The sequence below is a fragment of the Rattus rattus genome, chromosome 5, assembly GCF_011064425.1.
Source record: "Rattus rattus isolate New Zealand chromosome 5, Rrattus_CSIRO_v1, whole genome shotgun sequence".
In the NCBI taxonomy this organism is placed as follows: Eukaryota; Metazoa; Chordata; class Mammalia; order Rodentia; family Muridae; genus Rattus; species Rattus rattus.
The window spans coordinates 15,893,419-15,912,962 of NC_046158.1; the positions used below are offsets into that span (position 1 = coordinate 15,893,419).

The following is a 19,544-nucleotide window of genomic DNA, read 5'->3' on the forward strand; positions in this document are numbered from 1 at the left end:
AGGTTTTATAGGGTGGGCTTTCAACACTGAACATAAAAGCCAGGTCAGTTTTTAACATTACTGCTCAAATGCACTGTGGTAACTTTCTCTTTTAGGAATATTCAACATTCACTCCTAGCTTCCTTTTTATAAATTTCAATTTTTAGTAGTGCATATAATTATACCTAGCATTTAGAATCAACATAGTAATACAAAGATAACATTAAAATCAAGTGAATTCATCATAATCTATAAGTGTATCATACAATTTCTTTCATATAATAAAACTCATGCTGGGACCAAACCTAGGACCTTGGGCATTTCAAGAAAGTACTCTACCACAGAATGTCCTTCTCAACATTCTCAACATATATTAATTTTTTATACACATTATCAAGAACTTTTAAAGATCCACCTTTGCACAGCATTGTATGACCTCTCAAGTCCAAAGTTAAAAATGAGGTTTTTTATTTTTTAAAACAAATTTAGTTTATCATCTTGTGTTCTTTCCTTTCATCCGAATAATTCCCTACAGACAAGTTATTCTGTGGTCACAATATTAAAAAGCATCCTCTATTCCAAAAGTTCATCTAATGAACTTTAAACTCCACAGCAAAGAGTCAAAAACCAGAGAGGCCTGTGTCAAATTGCAATACAATTTTTAAGGTTATTGTCAGATAGTTCCAAAATGAACAATGATGTGGTTATCATTTCATACAATTGACATTTTGTAACATCAGGAGTACAGAAGTAGACTTCACTTTAGCCCTCTAAATTGTTTAAGGCTGATCATTTCCTTAATCATTTATATTCCTGTTATCTGAGCATGTGTGTTACAATAATTCTAAAAGGAAATGGAAAAGGCCTCAAGTCAGCAAATACCAAAGGAACAGAGTCTCTGCAGTAAAACTGCAAACACAATTTCCCTCAAGAAGTCATTTGCCCTCAGGAAAATACTATTAAGAGGAAGGAAAGAAGGAAGGAAGGAAGGAAGGAAGGAAGGAAGGAAGGAAGGAAGGAAGGAAGGAGGGAGGGAGGGAGAGGGAGGGAGGGAGGGAGAAAAGAGAGGCGCCAGGCAGACAGACAGACAGACAGACAGAAAGAAAAAAAGAAAAGGAAAAAGAGCACTAATAAAAATACTATTTTGTAAGCATATTAAAAGCTGTCAGCTTTTAAATATTTTAAATGCACACAAAAATGTGCACAGATGGGCATCTTTTCTGCTCACATTAGTCTAGAAAAAAAAATCTTTCATTATCAAGCTCAAAGTCCTTGAATTTTTTAAACTTAATTGTGCCTCTATTTCTTAGAATTCACACCCCAAGGCCAAAGCTTTCCTGCCACCAGTCCTTCAAATCTGACTTGGACATTACACGGGAGGAGGCTCCAAGCCTCCCTGAGGTCTCACTCCTTTTACAACACACGAAAAAGCAGTCGATAATGGGCCCATGCTGAATTCACTGCTCCCCGAGTCTCCTCTTGGGACACAAGCCTAGCAGATGTGATAAAAACTGTGTCAGAGAAGTGGCTCTAGTTTGTGCCTTAATGACAACTTAAACCTCTAAACCAATACAACCAAAAGATGAACAGAGCTGCCTGTTACTTCTCTCTGCTGCCAATCTTCCAATACCTTGGAACTAAATTAGCGCCTCTCCCCACAACTTCCCCTGCCACCCCTCAAAATCTATTCTAATTTTAAAAGATAAATGAGTTCAGAAAACACACTGGTAGCACAAGTGTCTGGGTGCTGTGTGTGTGGATGTCCTATAATTAAGCACTGACACATATATCATAGAGTTTGTATTTTCTCAAGGAATGATTGAGCATTCAAATGTCATAAAAGACTGCCTACTAAACTCCCTCTGATCAACACCCCAGTACCATATTCACATATACCGCTGGGAGATTTACAGGCTCCAAAAAATGCTTAAAGGTCTAAAGATTATTTTTAAACATGTTCAAACATAGGAGAGGTGATATTCTGAGTTAATGAAACATTCTAATTATTAAAATTTATACAGGACAATTTCTTAAACCATGGGTGGTTATACTTTTCTTTTAACTCCTAAGAACTCTTTGTCTTATCTAATGATATGGTACTATAAAACTCTATTTAAATGTGTACCTCTGATAACATTTTCTAAATTCTATAATTCAGCCTTCAGATGATGGGTCTTTTTACCCAGTATCTTGAAAGCCTATTCAGTCACAATTGCATACCCACTTAATCAGCAATCATTGTTCTGGGATGTGGGACTTTGTTGTAAAGACAAGCACCAAAACCTTTAAAAAAAAATTTTTTTTTCAGAACTGGCATAAGAAAAAAGTGATCTTTGTCAGACAAGGACAAATTTATGCAAATCTTTTATAAACATTCACAAACATTTATTTAGCTTTTGAAATGTTGGCCTCATTTGAGAGCATGAAAATGAGGGGGAAGTAGGAAAACGCAAAGGACAGCTTAGAAGCTGGCACGCTACATAAATATTCAGAAGGAAGATTATAGGATTCATGTTAGGCTGTCTTAGGCTTCTCCAAAGTCCACATAGAATAGCAAAGAACAAAACTAACGAGAAGTGCAGCAGATGTTAGACAATGCATCGGCCTCTTTTCCTCTCTCACTTGGCTATACTTGGACGCTTTTATATTTCCTTTCAATATGGTTAGGTCATTCAAGGATTCTCCTATAGACTCTGTATTGTGGCTACAGATCTATAAGCTGGGGGTCTGTCAGCTTTCCAAAAGTTTCCAATGAAAAGGCATTATGCAAATTCTACCTCTCTTACCCTCTTTCAGGGGGGAAAAAAGCCTCCAGTATGCAGTCATCAGAGTATTGGAAGCCCCAGCCTTCATTTCTGTATGGCTGTGTTTGCCTCAGGGCCACGCTGCTTGTTTTGACAGTGGATCCCCCTAGATAGTTGGGATTAGTCGAGCTTGTTTGGATAAACTTGAAATCAAGGCCTTCTCTAGGTAGACAGCTAGATGTAGCTACCGAGTTTCCAGCTGCCTCCTCCTTTCATCCCCAAACAACTGCAGATTCACAGTAGCTATCACAGCCACAGGCTATGTCACATACATAAGTACAAAATTAAAGGCTGCTAAAAGAAGCCTTTGTAAGTCTTAGTGCTAAAATAAGGAATCTGTACTGCTTGGTTTATACAAATTATTCTAGCACTACCAGTGTGGAACTGAACCTATCAGTTAACAAGGCATGTTAATCAAGGCTCCCGGCTTCTTCTGATGGACAGGATCATGGTTTAGTAATTCACCTAACCTCCACTTATTAGCTCTTGCATGAGGATAATAGCTGAAAAGGTTGAAAAGGAAATAGCAGCCTTTATTTATCCAGTGCCAGGGAATGTTAGATACCATCAACAAACACTGCAAGCAGAAAACGGGAATCAAAGTGTAAATATTAGACCTGCTTTAGAAAGAGTATGATTTACAAATTGATTAAACAGGGTTCCACTGCAGAGTCATCTCTATTTCAGAACTAATATTTCTCACAACTTACAGTGAAAGGAAACAAGAGGAGGAGTCAGAACTGAGGAAGCTTGTAGTCAGAACACAGTGATAGCATTCTGTTACCAAGACAGAAGGCAGGTGATATGAAACACTAGCAAAATAAGAAAACTATGCAAGAGGTTTCCTAAAATCTAGCATTCAATATTTTACTCTTTTTTTAAAATCTCTTCATCTTCAGAAGGCTAGCGAAATATAAGAAAAGAATTCAACCATATATATATATATATATATATATATATATATATATATATATATATATATATATATATGTTTTATTTTACTCCAGTTCCAACATACATGAACTACCAATTACCTGTGGCTACCTGAGAAAAACTAAGGGCAGCAACTGGACTGACATTAGTTTGAACATATTTTGGAATTCTTCCGTTCCCCATAATGTTTGTAAGTCCTTTCCCTCTCTTATGTAATGTCAAATCACACAAGGCAGCTTTCCACAAAAGCTGTCACTCATCACCATGTGCTCTCAGGAGTCAGCCACTCTTGTCACTATTTCAAAGAGAAGCCTAAAGTACTGAAGCTCTTCTGGAGCTTACTGTCATGGGCTTCGTTTCTTGGACGATTTAGAACCTAAAGATCTGTTTAAGAACATATCAGGGCTTGAAGTCAGTTACATTTTCTATCACATAGTCTACTTTTAAAATCCCTAAAAAAGGTCAAAAGGAAACAATAATCATAATTTGAAAGTGACAAAAAAAAAAAAAAAAGGAACAACACTTCCTCACAGACAGGCGTGGTAGCACACCCTACAATCCTAGCACTCAGGAAACTGAGGCAGGATGGTGAATTTAAGAAAAAACTGAGCTACACAGTGAGGCACTGTTTCAAGCCGCCGCTGCTGCCGCCGCCACCACCGCCACCACCGCCGCCACCACCACCACCACCACCACCACCACCACCACCACCACCACCACCACCACCACCACCCACCACCCACACACACTAAAAAAGAAATGAAAAGAAACAACCTATTGTTTAGAAACTACCACTAGTTTTCCAGTCAGACTCCATTGAGCAAACCTGAGCAAAATGCCAGCCATACAAAATTGAAAAGGAGAATGAGAAGGAAGAGGAAAAGGAAAAAGAACAAGAAGAGGAGGAGGAGAAGGAGGAGGAAGAAGAAAGAAAAAAAGGAGAGAGAGAGAACTAATATAAAGACTCAGAAGTATCCCAAACTCTAGAAACCCCTAGGACAGAGATTCTTTTTTTTTTTTTTTTTAATTTTTTTTTTTGGAGCTGGGGCCTGAACCCAGGGCCTTGCGCTTGCTAGTCAAGCGCTCTACCACTGAGCTAAATCCCCAACCCCAGGACAGAGATTCTTAACCTGTGAGTCATGACTCCTTTGGGGATCAAATGACCCTTTCACAGGGATCACATATCAGATATCCTGCATATCAGTATACATTATGATTCAAACAGTAGCAAAATTACACTTATGAAACAGCAATGAATTCATTTTATATTGAATGGTTACCACGACATGAGAATTGTATTGAAGGGTCACAGCATTAGAAAAGCTGAGAATCACTTTCCTAGAAGGTAAAAGGACACAGCTAACCATACTGGTTCCATGATAAACCAGCAATCCCATGTGATTGTTGCTACACAGGCAAATGTCTACTACAGGCCTTTTCAACAAAAAACTTCTTAAAATATTCAACAAAACTGTAGGATTCTTTTCCAACACCTAGCATTCACAACTATTTGTGGCTAGACCTATCACCAAAGCATTTCCTCCTTTCGTTCACAATCCCCAAATGAGTCCATGGCTTTTCTAAGCAAACAAACAATTCCATGTCTCTGAATTTGTCACCATCTTTCCACTTGATATTCATTTTGTTTGCAATTATTTCTGAAGCAGCATTAGCGGGGAGACAGTCTTCCTAATGCCCCACTCAGCACTTTCTCCTATACCATTACTTGTCCAATGTTCTGTTAGATGAAGAAAATGGATGGCCTTCTTCCTGCACCCCAGTTGAACTCCTTTCCATATAATCTGTTTCCCGGGACTTTCTCTTTCTTCTCTCTTTGCAGCCTCCTCTACCTACAGTTTCTATAGGTAAATTACTCAACTCAGTTCTGTTCTGGACAGCCTCCCCAGTTCTAGGTCCCAGTTCAACATGTCAAAGATCCAGGCTCACCATCTATACAGCTCTGACCCATTCCATCTGAACAGGAAAGGCTCTCAGAGTACCACTGATTCTTTCAGGGGGTAGAAGATCCATTTGTCTGACTAACATTCAAACATTCACCATGGATATTAGATTTCAAGAAACACCTTTGGGTCCCTGAAACCTTTCTAAGTGTTTGAAAATATGACAGAAGGTAAAGCAGCACCTAAAGTCAAGTCTACTTTAAGACCATCTTAGAAAGACAGCAATTTCCTAGGTGTGTCATTTCAGCATGTGGCTGGACAGGTTATTTAGTAGCAAACAATGTGCTACAAACCAGGAATGAGATAGACACCATATAAGGTGTGACCCTTGCCCACATGGAATATAAGATCTAACTGGACAGAGGCAAATGAAATAAATGTACGGATGGATCGTTTTGGAACACTCTAAACAAAATAACAGAGTTTAGATGTATTCTGATTTTAATATCTGAATTTAGACATAAGGGTCATGAATAACTTCTCAGAAAGTGACAGAGTGGGAGAAGTTCAAGGAGTGAGCAGAAATTCATAAGGTAAAAATGAAGAAGAGATAGAAAGAGGGAGGCAAAAGCATCAGCAGGAGCAAAGGCCACTGAGCGGGACATGAGCTTTAAGGAAGCTGGCAAGAAGAGAGGCAATGGCAGGTAAAATGGGTGGCAGAGGTCACAGCACGAGGATCCTATGTCCTGGAAGGGAGTGTGGACCTCATGCTCATGCACTGGGACTCAGTTAGAGGGTGTAGAGCCTTTTGCACCCTGCACATAACTTTCCAACTCAGATCCATTCTTAGCCTATACAGACTCTAGGCACTCAGACTATTCTCCATGAATTCTTCCTGTCTCTTGAGTTCCTATAAAAAAATCAATGAAAATAGCTGGCAAGCCAGAGACTGGAATTTACTAGAAAATCAAGTGTTAAAAGTTAAGATTTATGCATGGCATCAAAAATGAAAGAAATGGAGAAGACTATTCAAGCCAGTATAAATGTATCAGTAGTTTTTATTATTTAGTATTTATGTCTACAAATATGGATTATATAATTTCAAAGACTACATTGATATAAAGTATAAATTTTATCTGAGTATGAAACCAGCATATCTAAATTTTGTGGGGGGTTTTCTCACATGCCAGTGGTCATCTGTTTTCTTAGAGATGTGTAAGTGGCAATTAGAAAGAAACTGAGACTCAGGTCTTATAAAATTAGCTTCATATAGATTGGTGGAAGAACAGAAGATACTGTGTTGTCTCATACCTTATTTGATTAGCATTCTGTCTCCACAGTTGCAAATACATAGGTACAGCTTGCGAAGTGGCCCACTTCGCTGGTTGAAGCTAAAGCCTGTCTCCTGCCTTACTTTCTAGTTGCAATTGTAGAAGTAAAGATTTATGCTAAAGGTTCTTAGACAGGAGCAACCTTACTCCTCTATCATATCTGTATTTCCCTATAATATGTAGCCTAGGATGCTTAAAGGCTTAGGTTAGATACTGTGGTTTACTAAAGCGTTAAGGAGAGAATGGCTTGTCTGGCAGACAAATAGTACCTGTTTGACCCAGCTGACTTGAGATGAGAAACTGAAGAAGAATGTTGGAAGACTTAGTTTTCAGTCACCTGACTCCGGGCTCATCATCTAAAGTATTTCTTTGCATTCTAGGACTTAATACAATTTCCAGATATTATCAACTTCATATAGAGTATCAAATACTCCTCTATGTTTTATTTCCCTGGTGTTACAAATAAAGATTTCATTTTTTTTTTTTATTTCTCCTATCTGGCTTAAATTCTGAACTCACAGGTCACAGTGTGAATGCTATTTAGTTGTTTAATATTATGAATAAAAAATTTGTATCTTAACATCCATGCACAGTGCCACACCCAAGACCCAGTCCAAGAGCCATGAACATAAAGCAGGCAAGCATTACATAGGCAAGTGTTAAGTGTCCTGGGTTTTCTGACAGAAATACAGACAAGGCAGGGAATAGAGCAATGTCTTAGCAATTAAGAGCATTGGCTACCTTCCAATTCCAAGAACCCACATAGCTCACGACCTTCTCTAACTCCAGTTTCAGGAAGTTCAACACTTTTTTATGGCCTTTGTGGGCACATAGTACACAGCATGTGGGTAAAATATCCATGCACTTAAAATAATTTTATTTAAGTAACAGAAATATGGTCATGGCAAAAGAAAAGTACTCTAGAGATACAAAAGAGGTGACTTGTAAACCACCACCTTTAAAAATCAATCAGTATTTGCCAGGTAAGTGAGCTATGTAAGAAGATTTTATGGATAAAAGCAATGTGAAACATTTTATTTCATGTTTGCCAAGGTTAATAGGTAATAAATAATCCTTGATAAATATAATTTTCTTCAAAGACAACCCTGGATATGATTTCCAACACCACAAACACACACAAAATAAACAATCTCAATATTTTTATAAATTCCTTTCATTTTCACTCACCAATCCCTGCCCCATGTACAGAGTCTGGCTTCTTATTATGTTGCATTTGAAATCTGAAACTGACTGAAGTTAGTTAGAAATTATAATGGCCAGAGGAATCTTTACTATACTACATATAACCATTCAAAATGAAAGGTGCCCTAGTAATACAAAGCCCATACACAACCAAAAGGGCTCATTTATAAGGATGGAGAAACCTATTAATAAATTTCTGAGGTTTTTCAGCACCAGAGTCTTGACATATAGATTTTATAACTGTAATAAAAAGTTTAAAGTACTTGAAACCCCTTTGTCACCATTTTAAAAGCTTTCATTTTTAGTATATCTCAGTGCATAAATATGCAAGGATGGTTCCCCATTCTTTCTTTCCTAGGCGGATAACTTGTGATTTCCTTTCTGACTTCAAAGTTTACTCTGAACAGTATATAGGTTTATCAAGGATCCATAGATGGATCTGGAAATCTAGAGGCAAAGGTTATTTATTATACTCAGCTTCAACAATTGATAAAAGCATCAAACAACATTAGCTTGCCAACTTAAATCTACTTCTAATTACAATGGAGAATCTACAATTGCTGGTTAAAATTAGACACAGGTTGTTTTCTGGTTTTGTTTCCACTTCATGAACTTTTATTAATTTAATCTTGACCTAGATCCTGTAAGGTCTTTACTGTGTTGATCTATAGTTTACAAGAGAGGAAGTGAAATTTCAATGTGTAAATAAATGGCAGAGCTGAGATTTAACCTCAAACAATCTGCATCCAATGGCATGCTCTTATTTACCACTCTCATGCTTCAGCACTTACACAGGTGATACTATTCACCAAGCCCTCCCCAGTCTAACACTGGCCACAGCCATTTTTATGCCTAGAAAACTAGACTGACAAAAGAAACAGACACATAGACAACAGAATGTGAGGATTGAATGTTCCATGTGCTCTCCAAACTGAGGCTAGATTAATAGTTGTCAGAGCAAGCTTCTCAGGCAAGGTGACAAAAACTGAGCAGAAGTGGCCTGCTGTGGGAGTGAGAGAACAAAAGGAGGAAAATTTTCTAACCATAAAAAGCTGGAACAGCAAAGCATGATACAAAATGATCAAAGTATACATCTATATCATAAGTCATAACAACAGAAAACAGGCACTGAAGTTGAATCAAGGTCAAATGGTAACTAGTCTTCAAGCCTAGAAATTTGGACACCTACTAAATTATCAGCAACCATCACCAAGAAGTCTAAGAAATGGAACTACAAGCTTAGAATCCCAGAACTCAGAGGTCACAAGTTCACAAGTTCAAGGCCATCCTGGGCTACACAGTGAAATAGTAACTCAAAACAGACAGATAAATAGTAAGGGAGAAAATGAAAATGAAGAATTTTACCTACAAAGCAGTGGTGTGATACGACTTATGTTTTAGAACACTATCTCTAGCCATCTTATAGACCACCAGATTTTCAACCTTCTTAATATAACCCTATAATACAACTGTAGTTCCACATGTTGTGGTAAGGCCAAATAATAAAATTATTTTGATTGCTACTTCATAACTGTAATTTTGCTTCTATTATAAATTGTAATGTAAATATATGCATTTTCCCATGGATTTGGGCGCCCATGGAAAAAGGGTCTTTCATGCCCAATGGGTCATGACCCACTGGTTGAGAACCACTGTCATAGAAGCTAGTGACTTTGGGTCATTGGGTTGCTGGCCATTAGGAAGACTATACATGGGAGGGAGCAGGTAAGCATGTAAATGCAAAAAAAAGAAATAGAAAATTTGAACAGATCAATTTAAGGATGAAGATGAACAAGACTTACAGGTGCCTACACAAAGGGCAACAGTAACCAATGACAGACCTTCAATGAAAAGCAAGACAGACAGCTCTCAAAAGCAGAATCAGGGAATTAGTACAGCCAATAAGACCTTGCTGTCAAGCCTGCCAACCTATGCTCCATCTACAGAACCTACATGGTGGAAAGATAGAACTGATTCCCATGAGTTGTCTTCTAGACTTCACACAAAAGCTCACATACCTGAAACAAATAAATATATGAAATTTAGTTATTTAGTTTAAAATTCATCAAAAACTAGACCTAATTCACTGTAATATTATTGAGTAATTTGCTAAAAATAAAGCCAACTATCTCCTAGTACCCTCAAACACTTAAATTTTTAAAGGTTTGTTTTATTTTTATTATTTTATGGCTGTTTTGTGTGCATTTATGTCTGTGTACCATGTGGGTGCCTGGTTTCTACAGAGGCCAGAAGAGGACATTAGCTCCCTAGAACTAGAATACAAAGAGCTGTGAGCTTCCATATGTTTGCTGGTAATTGAACTTGGGTCCTCTGGAAGAACAGCCAATGCTTTTAACTATCAAGCCCCAACACTTACATTTTAATGTTTTTTTTAAGGGGTGGGGGAATAAAAACAAAACAACACTTCTATTAACAATACACAAGGATGACATTATGGCATCTCTATTATCCCAGCATGAGGCAGGGGACCACAACTTCGAAGAGAACCTGACTACAGGGCAAAATTCTGCCTCGACAAAATTAAATGAAAAAAATCATATACAGACCAGTAGATACTTGATTTGGATACATGTATGCATCTTCAAGCCAATGAATTGTGTGGAGAGCTGTAACACAATATACTAAAACAGTCACACTTCGTGCAAGCGTGGGAACTGATACCCTGGTCAAAGAGAACTCTGCAGCAAGGCAATTTAATAGCTATTGGGCTTACAACCCCTCTCAGGTTGAAGGGATTCGGAATTTATATTTGTGCATACAAAAATTACAATTCCTCCTAACACCAGAATACAAAATCACTTATTACTTAGTTTCATTCTTTCATTCTATCTATCTATCTATCTATCTATCTATCTATCTATCTATCTATCTATCTATCTGGTTTTGTGCTGTGGTAGTTGTCACTGTTGTGTTTTCTTCCTCCATTTTCATCTTCACCATCTCAACTCATATTTCCTCAGTATAGTTACAGCTGGGGTCTTAGAATATATTACAATATCTAAAGCTTGATTAATGTTGCATTTTATCCAACTAAAGCCAAAGTGGTGAAGATAGTACTTCAATTTTCAAAAAATATTCTAACTACTTCTAAAAGTATAAAGTTGGATGTGGTCATGCACTCCTTTAATCCCCAGCAAGTGAGGTCCAGGGCGTCCAGGGCAGCCAGGGCTACCCTACCCTACCTTACCCTACTCTAAGAAACCACATAGAGGGATGAATGGATGGATGGGATGGAATGGGATGGGATGGGATGGGATGGGATGGGATGGGATGGGATGGGATGGGATGGGATGGGATGGGATGGGAGAGAAGGAGGAATGGGATGAGAGAGAGAGAGAGAGAGAGAGAGAGAGAGAGAGAGAGAGAGAGAGAAGAGCGTTAATAGTTGATATAGAAGTAGATATAGATCTATGAAAAGTGACTGGGATATTTAATTAAAAGCCCCCTAAGTCAACAGCCAATCTTAGAAAGCACATATGTAACATGGGTCTAAAAGGTAGTATTTCTTTAAGGTAGCTCTCTAAGATTTCCACTTAAGCTTCTCTGTACCACTCTTTAATGATTTTCCTATCATCTATGACACCATCATTCAACATTCCCAACATCAGGTATCTAACAAGGCCACTATTCCATGAGGAACAATGCACTTAGACGTAAGTTACTTCTACAGCCTACTACTGACCAGAGCCATAATCTATTGCTGTTTTCTTCCTTTCTCCTTACATAGTATCTGACCCATACTCTACAAATTTACCAACCTCTCTCTGTACAAATCAAACCTACTCTTCTAGACTGGTTTTTACCATCAAAAACAGCAATAAGGAGAAAAAGGCAAAAAGGGTAGTTCCTTATTACTACATTAATGTTAAGACTGGGATGTTGTAGGGGCTGAGGAGACGGCTCAGCGGTTAAGAGCACTGACTGTTCGTCCAGAGGTCCTGAGATCAATTTCCAGCAACCACATGGTGGCTCACAACCATCTGTAATGGGATCTGATGCCCTCTTCTGGTGTGTCTGAAGACAGCTACAGTGTACTCACATACATTAAATAAATAAACAAATCTAGAAGAAAAAAACTGGGATATTAAAGTGTTTTAAAGCTTAATCTTAAGCAAACCTATGAATGAAGTGCAAATGAATCCAGATTCTATTCTGTGGTGTCTAGTACCACAAAACACTTGCCATTTCCAGCTATATGGAAGGCAGCAGGTATAATGATTTAGCTCACAAGTGTAAGACCAATCAGTGAGATCCTGGTCAAAGACAGACAAACGGAAAACTTTCGAACATGAAAAGGAAGCTATGGAGGGAAGTGGGGCAGACGGGCAAAAGGGCAAAGAGAGCAAGAGGGTCTAGGAGGAAAAAGGGTAGATCACCAAGAATAAATTTTATTTTTTAAAGTCTTAATTAAAGCAATACTATTTGGGGGCTGCTTTAAAAAAGGGGGGGGGAGTTTCCAAGATCACACAAAACTCACAAATCTGAATAGACTGCACCAATAGCTTCATAGCATCCAGCAAGAAAGCTTTGAGGTTTCCAGAGAAATGGGGTATGCTCAAGTCTAATTCCTTCTTCTGTATGTAAGTCACAAAGCTCAGATCTCAGTTCTAACCTTAGCCTCTATTTACGACTATAACAGATCAGGGCATTCTTCTCAATGCTTGCCTGCCTGATAATAACAGGAAAAGTCAAATAATGTCCTTTGTTTTGTATTTTGTGCAAGAAATATACACTGTGTTGTATAAAGTAAAACAGGGCTACCTTTTGAGTAAAAATTTTAGGAAGTGCAGATTACATATATAATTTTCTTATTAAATGGGATTATTCATTCAATCAATATATAATAAATTCTTCAACAGAATGCTGTATCTGTTTCTGCCTATAAATATTTGAAACAAAGTAACATGAAACTTTTCATATGTTGGACCTCATCAAAAGAATGAAGCAATCATCAGTAGGCAAGTAGAAATGCTCATTTGCATGCTATCACTACTATCTCTCTAATCAGAACCTTCTAATCAATCTACCAAGGTTATCCGTGGATAATTAGAAGCTTAGGAAATGTTTTCTTTAGAGCATATCTATAACACAAACATGAAAATCCATATTTAAGCAATTACATGCTACTTTAAAAATCACAATTTCTACCACAATTAGCCCAAACTATGCACCATATTTGAGTTTTTAGTATTGATGCTTATTTTTTAATTTTTGTCAATTGTGAAATTTTGAAATCACATAGACCATATGAAACCACAAAAGAAAGAGCACCTTTTTATTTTTCCCAATGCACCATGTTTCTACATTGCTTACATAGAATTGTACAAGAAACGCTGTTAGTTTCTATATAAAGACTTCCATAAATTTTTTATAGTTTCTATAAATGCTTAAAAATTACTGGTTTCATTATAACTTGTGTTTCAGTGCCAGTGGAAAGAAAAATTACCTGTGACTCTATTAGCAATCTGTGGATTCAGGGGTGGGCAGGGATGCACAGACCCCTCTTTCCAGGGAACTCTGACACTATTTCATCAAAATTTATATGTGCACTTGGCGAAAAAAAATCTAGTATCCTCAAATCTAATCATCACTGTTAGAATAAATAATTGCATATGTTTTATAAGAAATAATCATATTATGACTGGTATGCTTTAAAATCATATGTAATGCCTGTTTCACTTTTTATAGTCCTATGCTACTTATGGAAGTATCAGATAAGTTACTATATTTTTATTCCATAATATCTTATATCATACATTAATATTACCAATTTTTAAACAAAAAATGTACTGTTTTGAAGTCAATAATGAGCTTTTGAAGAGAGTAGCAACCATTTGCAAATACGTAAATTTAACTATTGTTTATGCTTAATTCAATTAGTACTTATTAAAATGGTGCTAACACAATAAAGTTTTACCAATTCTTTCCAATAATTAGAAATGTACAGAGTAAAGAAAATGACAAAAGTAAAAAATGGTTGACTATAGAAGTATAGTTATACGCATGATTCAAAGACACTCCTGGCTTTCCTTATTTCCTGTATCTGACTGGCATGTTATCTTTGAGAACTGAGAGGGCTGCATTACTCTGCTTATTGATGGAGGCTAAAAAGAACAGACTTTCCCCATAACCCAAAGTAAGCCCAAATCCACCCTTAATTTCATAACCTTAACTCTTAAAAAATTGCCTATTTTATTATATGAGAGAGATAATTTTTTCATCTCACAATAAGCTGTTGGAAGGATTTTTTTCAAAAGTACGAGATCCTTTTCAAGTCAGAACCCTACTACTGTTGATAGTTTGGTATTTAAATTATTAAGCTTTAACAAAAGAAGACGAGTAAGCAACATGAACTCTGAAAAGCCCTTGCTTATCCCATTTTTTTGTTGTTTGTTTTGCTCTTTTTGAAAGTAAAGGCAATGCACATCTTCTAGGAATTAACAAAGCCTCTATTTTCAGGTTTAAAAATAGCAGGCTTACTAGATTTTTAGTGAAATATTGAGTGCTACAGTGATTTAATGGTCTTAAACCATACATGTCACTGTGGTCTGACTGTGTCACAGACAAGTTAAAGAAGGAAAAAAATGGGGCACAGAGAAATCACTTTGTCAGTAATTACAATCAAGAGCCCTACAATGTGGCTCAGGCTGCTCATTACTTCTTCTTTCTGTATCAAGACCCTTATTTACATTTCAGATTACATTTTTTATGAAACAGTAAGATCTATCAGAGCTGAGAGGACCGAAATAATGAGGGGAAAACATTTTAATAAAACGTGTTGGGTCTGCATTACTTCCGTGACAGAAAGAAAGGCTTCCTCTATAGTGATGGATCATTTATTCTGCTTCTAAACGAGAAGCAAAAAGATGAAACTGATGAACTTTTACTGCCCATTTGTCTTTAGCAGACAATTAAGACAGAGAAGATCAAAATGGATTATCATGCCATGCAGACAACTGGCCCAACAGTAATACATCTCTGAGACCACAGATTTGTAACTCTCTTTTATCCCTCCCCTTTCTTCTTACTTCTTTTTCCACTCTAAAGGCAGTGCTAGCTTTGTGGCTCAAGGAGAGCCAAAAGGCTGGCCATCATTATTCAGTCACAGATGTCAATCTAACCTCCCTTTTTTCTCAGTTTCTAAAGCAGTGAGGCACAATAATTTGTGACAGATTCTTTTACTGTAAGGTACAAAGAACACACAGAATAAAACATCTAGCATCAGCCAGCGTCTCTGATCAAGTGTGAGGGAACATGGAAAATACACTATATGTAAAAACAAGCTATGGTAGTTTAGGCGAATGAGGAAAGAAAACTGGAGGGAGAGGGTATGGGGAGGAGGGAACCAGAGTGTTCACATCCACCCACACAGTAATAAGCACTATATTGGACAGAGAATTGTCTTAAATATTCCTTAAGGACTACAACATAAATGTTTTAATAGCTGAAATGCTGTAGTTAAAGTTTACACATAATAGAAATATTTCCAAGAATCTTTTCTACTGGTATATGGAAGAGACAGATAATTTGAATAGTATGGGGAGAGACATAATTGGTTTGTTCAAATGAATGATAATGTAAACAGAGCCTATGAATTTAGAATATAATGACTTTAAAGGCAAATAAAAATAAGCATTCTTCATTCTCTTTCATAGTAGATAGGATTCCTCAAGTACACTTTTGGAAAGCTGAAAATAATATTTTCCAAAACCAAGTAGAAATGTCTCATTTCCTAAGTTGTTTGGGGTCAAGAAGGTAAAGTATATATCTCAAAGGTCTGAGAAGATGCTAAATAAGACTGTGTTGTACATATTCCTGTAGGTTTCCCTTAACCCACAGGTCTGGGTCTAAGATCCAACACTGTGTCAATCCTCCAAACAAAGAAGTCAGACATCTCTATCCTGTGAGCACCTTTAAAGATAACCACAGCTATTACTTCATAAATGCTTACTACAGTTTTAATCATACAGGAAATTTGTATAAGGCTATCTATGGACAAGGGTAAAGGACTAAATTTACTACACAGTTAGCATCACATTAGTCAACTGGACACCACAAGCAATGACATTGCAGAGAACAGTATTTCTCTGTGGATACTCATATGCATGTATAGCACATACACACACACCCTCCTCAAACACTTGATGAATACACACATATACTCAGGAGAAATGAACATAGATGCTAAAACTCCTCATTGTGCCAGTAGTTTTCCTGAGTAGTAAAATACTGGAATGGTTTATATATTTTCTTTACACTTAAGCTTTATTTTCCTTGACCTCTACTTTCTAGAGTTTTGTTACAAACTTATTACCTATGCAATTTCTAAAGTTATATACTTGAAAAACACCATGTTACCCAACTTCTTTCAGAAACAGTAAAGAAGTCTTTAAAGGACTAGACCTAGATGGTACCCATTTGTTCTAAGCTTTCTCCTACAGAACAGTCTCCCCCCGAATAATGCAACTCAGGGATCACAAAGGTTATTTACCTACTTAAAAAACTTAAGAACAATCACTTCCTTTAGAGTTATGACTACCGGTGAATTACAAACAATAGTTTTTTATCCTATAGATAATTACTTAAAGAAAGATGTTCAGTAATTTTATTAAAGTTCTATAATCTTTGGATTGTATTATTTAATTATAAGGACTTAATCTCATAGCAACTTAAAACATGATTTAAAACTTTACTAGATGAAGGAAAGGTAAGATTTTAAATTATTTTTAAATCTTATTTTAATCTTGAGGTCAGACACAAAGCAAACCAGATGGGCTCTCCTAGATTCTTATCTCCCAAAGCCTTATTATAAAACTTGCCATTGAATAGCTTATATGCCTGATCACACTGTCAACCCTGTTTTCAAAAAGACTGTAAGACACCTTGCTCTCTCTATGACCATTATCCTAAATGGTTCTTTCCCAAGTCCCTCATTCAATGACAGAAAACTATGAATGAATGCATCAGGAGCAAGCTTTGTGCACAATATTCCTTGTGTGAAAGCTCTGATAAAGTTGTCAAAAATGAAGTGTGATAGCATTGTTGTTAATGGTGCTTTTTTAAATATTTAAAAAGTATGTCAAATTACAAATTTGAACTAAAAATGCAATGAGTCAAATAAAGCTACAAAGGGCCCTCAGTATTCCTTAGGGTATATAATGGAGAATCAACATATAACCTGGAACCAGCTATAAAAGGGAGAGAGACATGAGACCGTCAGCACTGTTGTTGTTTGCAAAGTGCTGGAACTTTAAAAAGTAAAGGAACCACCTGGGTAACATCAATACTCCCTCTCACGAGCAGCACTACTTCCTCCCTACAAGTACCTTCTTATTCCAAGATGACAACAGATAGTGTCACCTCTACTGCAAATCATTATAAATCTCACTCCCTTTTTTTGGTCACACTGCTTGCCTACTTAAATAGTACATTAAAAAAAAAAAACAAACTTCAGTTTACAGGCAGCTCTGAAAGAATTTTCTACTAACCCATAGGCAGCAACACACCTAACATGGAATCTCTTGCTTAGTTGCTAAACATAGCCTTCTGAAGGAAACACCCCAAATATAGCATTAATATTTTCAATCCCACTTCACTGTGCCTTACTTTTTGCCTTTGGTTCCTAATTATCATTTCTATTCCTTTCTAAAACTTCATTTATCTCTTTCAGTTAAAAAGAACAGTAATAATATGTTGAACAACTCTGAAATAAATTTTGTCATGTAAAAAATTAATTACGCATTCCAAACCTGGTCACTGTAGTCCTCCGGGAATTGCCTCTGCACCTCAGGATCTGTAAATAATTGACAGATAATATTAATTGGCTTTGGATTAGTGAGCAAGCAGAGGATCACACATTAATATTTGATCAGAAGATGATAGCAGCCCTGGCAGGGGATCCAAGGGGGGCAGCTGAGGCTGCTATGTTGATGAGCGCAGGACGGCCTCAGCAAGGCACTCCCACTGCCCTCCTCCAGAAATACAAAAAAGAAAAATTTAAAGGCCTGATGCTTCTGTTAACTTTAGAGTATGTCCTAATGTGAGAATCTTGCCAGCTGCAGTTTGCCCTCAATATTTTTTCCAAAGAAAACGAGTCTTAAACCTGCTTGACTTTTCTTCTCTAATCAGCAGCCTCCTTTTCATCGTTACAGATGTTGGCCTGATAAACCTAAAGTACCAGACACAGACTCGGAAGAACAGGACAGCAAGGCAAGAATTCTTTCAAGGAATAAATGTAAAAGTCAGCACTTTGGAAAATAAAACATATCCTTCCCCAAGTGCTTATGAAAACAAAGCCACAACTAGGGAAGTTTCCTTCAAAACAAAAGCAGCATTTTTTGTTTGTCTGTATAAAATCAAATATTATAAGAAGTGACATAATTAGGCTTGAGTAGAAGATATAAAAATATAAAGATGAAAATATCTCTTCTGATCACCTCTGTAGTTACTAAAGGGATCACTTCATTCTTAAATTGTAACTGTAAGACAATGCTCTGTTAGGTCAACACAGACATGTACCATGTAAAAGCTAATAGCATTCCAACTACAACCCATTAGGAAAGCAGGTAAGCTTTTCAGTAAAAAAAAAAAAAAAAAAAAAAAAAAAAGATTTGGGGCCTGGAGAGATGGCTTAGCAGTTAAGAACACTGACTGCTCTTCCAGAGGTCCTGAGTTCAATTCCCAGCAACCACATGGTGGCTCACAACCACCTGCAATGGGATTCAATGCTCACTTCTGGTGTGTCTGAAGGCAGCTACAGGGTGTGTGTGTGTGTGTGTGTGTGTGTGTGTGTGTGTGTGTGTGTGTATACTAATTACATAATTAAAGAAAAAAAGATTTAGCTCCTCAGAGAAATGCTGCAAGGGGACAGAGGACAGAATAGTGTACATATTTGGGAAATTATCTATCAATGCAAAAGTCAATATTTGGTGATCTCCCATCTAACAATAATCTCACAGTATACACTGCTTGTGTCTTTGAAAGTTACATTAAAATGCCAATTGACTTCCCTGTAAACATGAATCTTTTCAAAGGTTCAAATCTTCCAAGTCACAATTAATTCTTCAGTGAGGAAAGACCAAAAATAGGTGAGTGAGCTAAACTAACTACTTTTAAATTTTTGAAATATGTTCAAAAAGCACAAAAGCTATTGGATTTTATTTAAGTATAGGATTTCCTCCAAAGAGCAGAGATACTCACAAATACTGAAAGGATTGCTCCCCACATAGGTAGTAGTACATAATGCAGACCATTTTTGGCCTCTTTGGGTATGTTCTGGTTAGCTTTGCAATGAATGGCTATTATTACAGGAAAGCATGACCAATCAAAATGCGGAATTTGGACCCCAATCCAAACAGAGACAACTCCCACAC

At 36.9% G+C, this 19,544-nt stretch overlaps 1 protein-coding gene across 7 annotated transcripts in view; it reads right to left on the reverse strand.

Annotated features, from left to right (window-relative positions):
* Positions 1-19,544, reverse strand: part of Dennd1a (DENN domain containing 1A) — a 490,128-nt gene that overhangs the window by 327,752 nt on the left and 142,832 nt on the right. For 6 of the 7 annotated variants that reach the window (XM_032903215.1, XM_032903221.1, XM_032903217.1 and 3 more), the window contains one exon: positions 17,922-17,965. The exons of the other annotated variant lie outside the window; for it this stretch is intronic. In XM_032903215.1, coding sequence (XP_032759106.1) covers positions 17,922-17,965 — 44 coding nt within the window. The remainder of the gene's footprint in view (positions 1-17,921; positions 17,966-19,544) is intronic. 7 annotated transcript variants of the gene reach the window in all.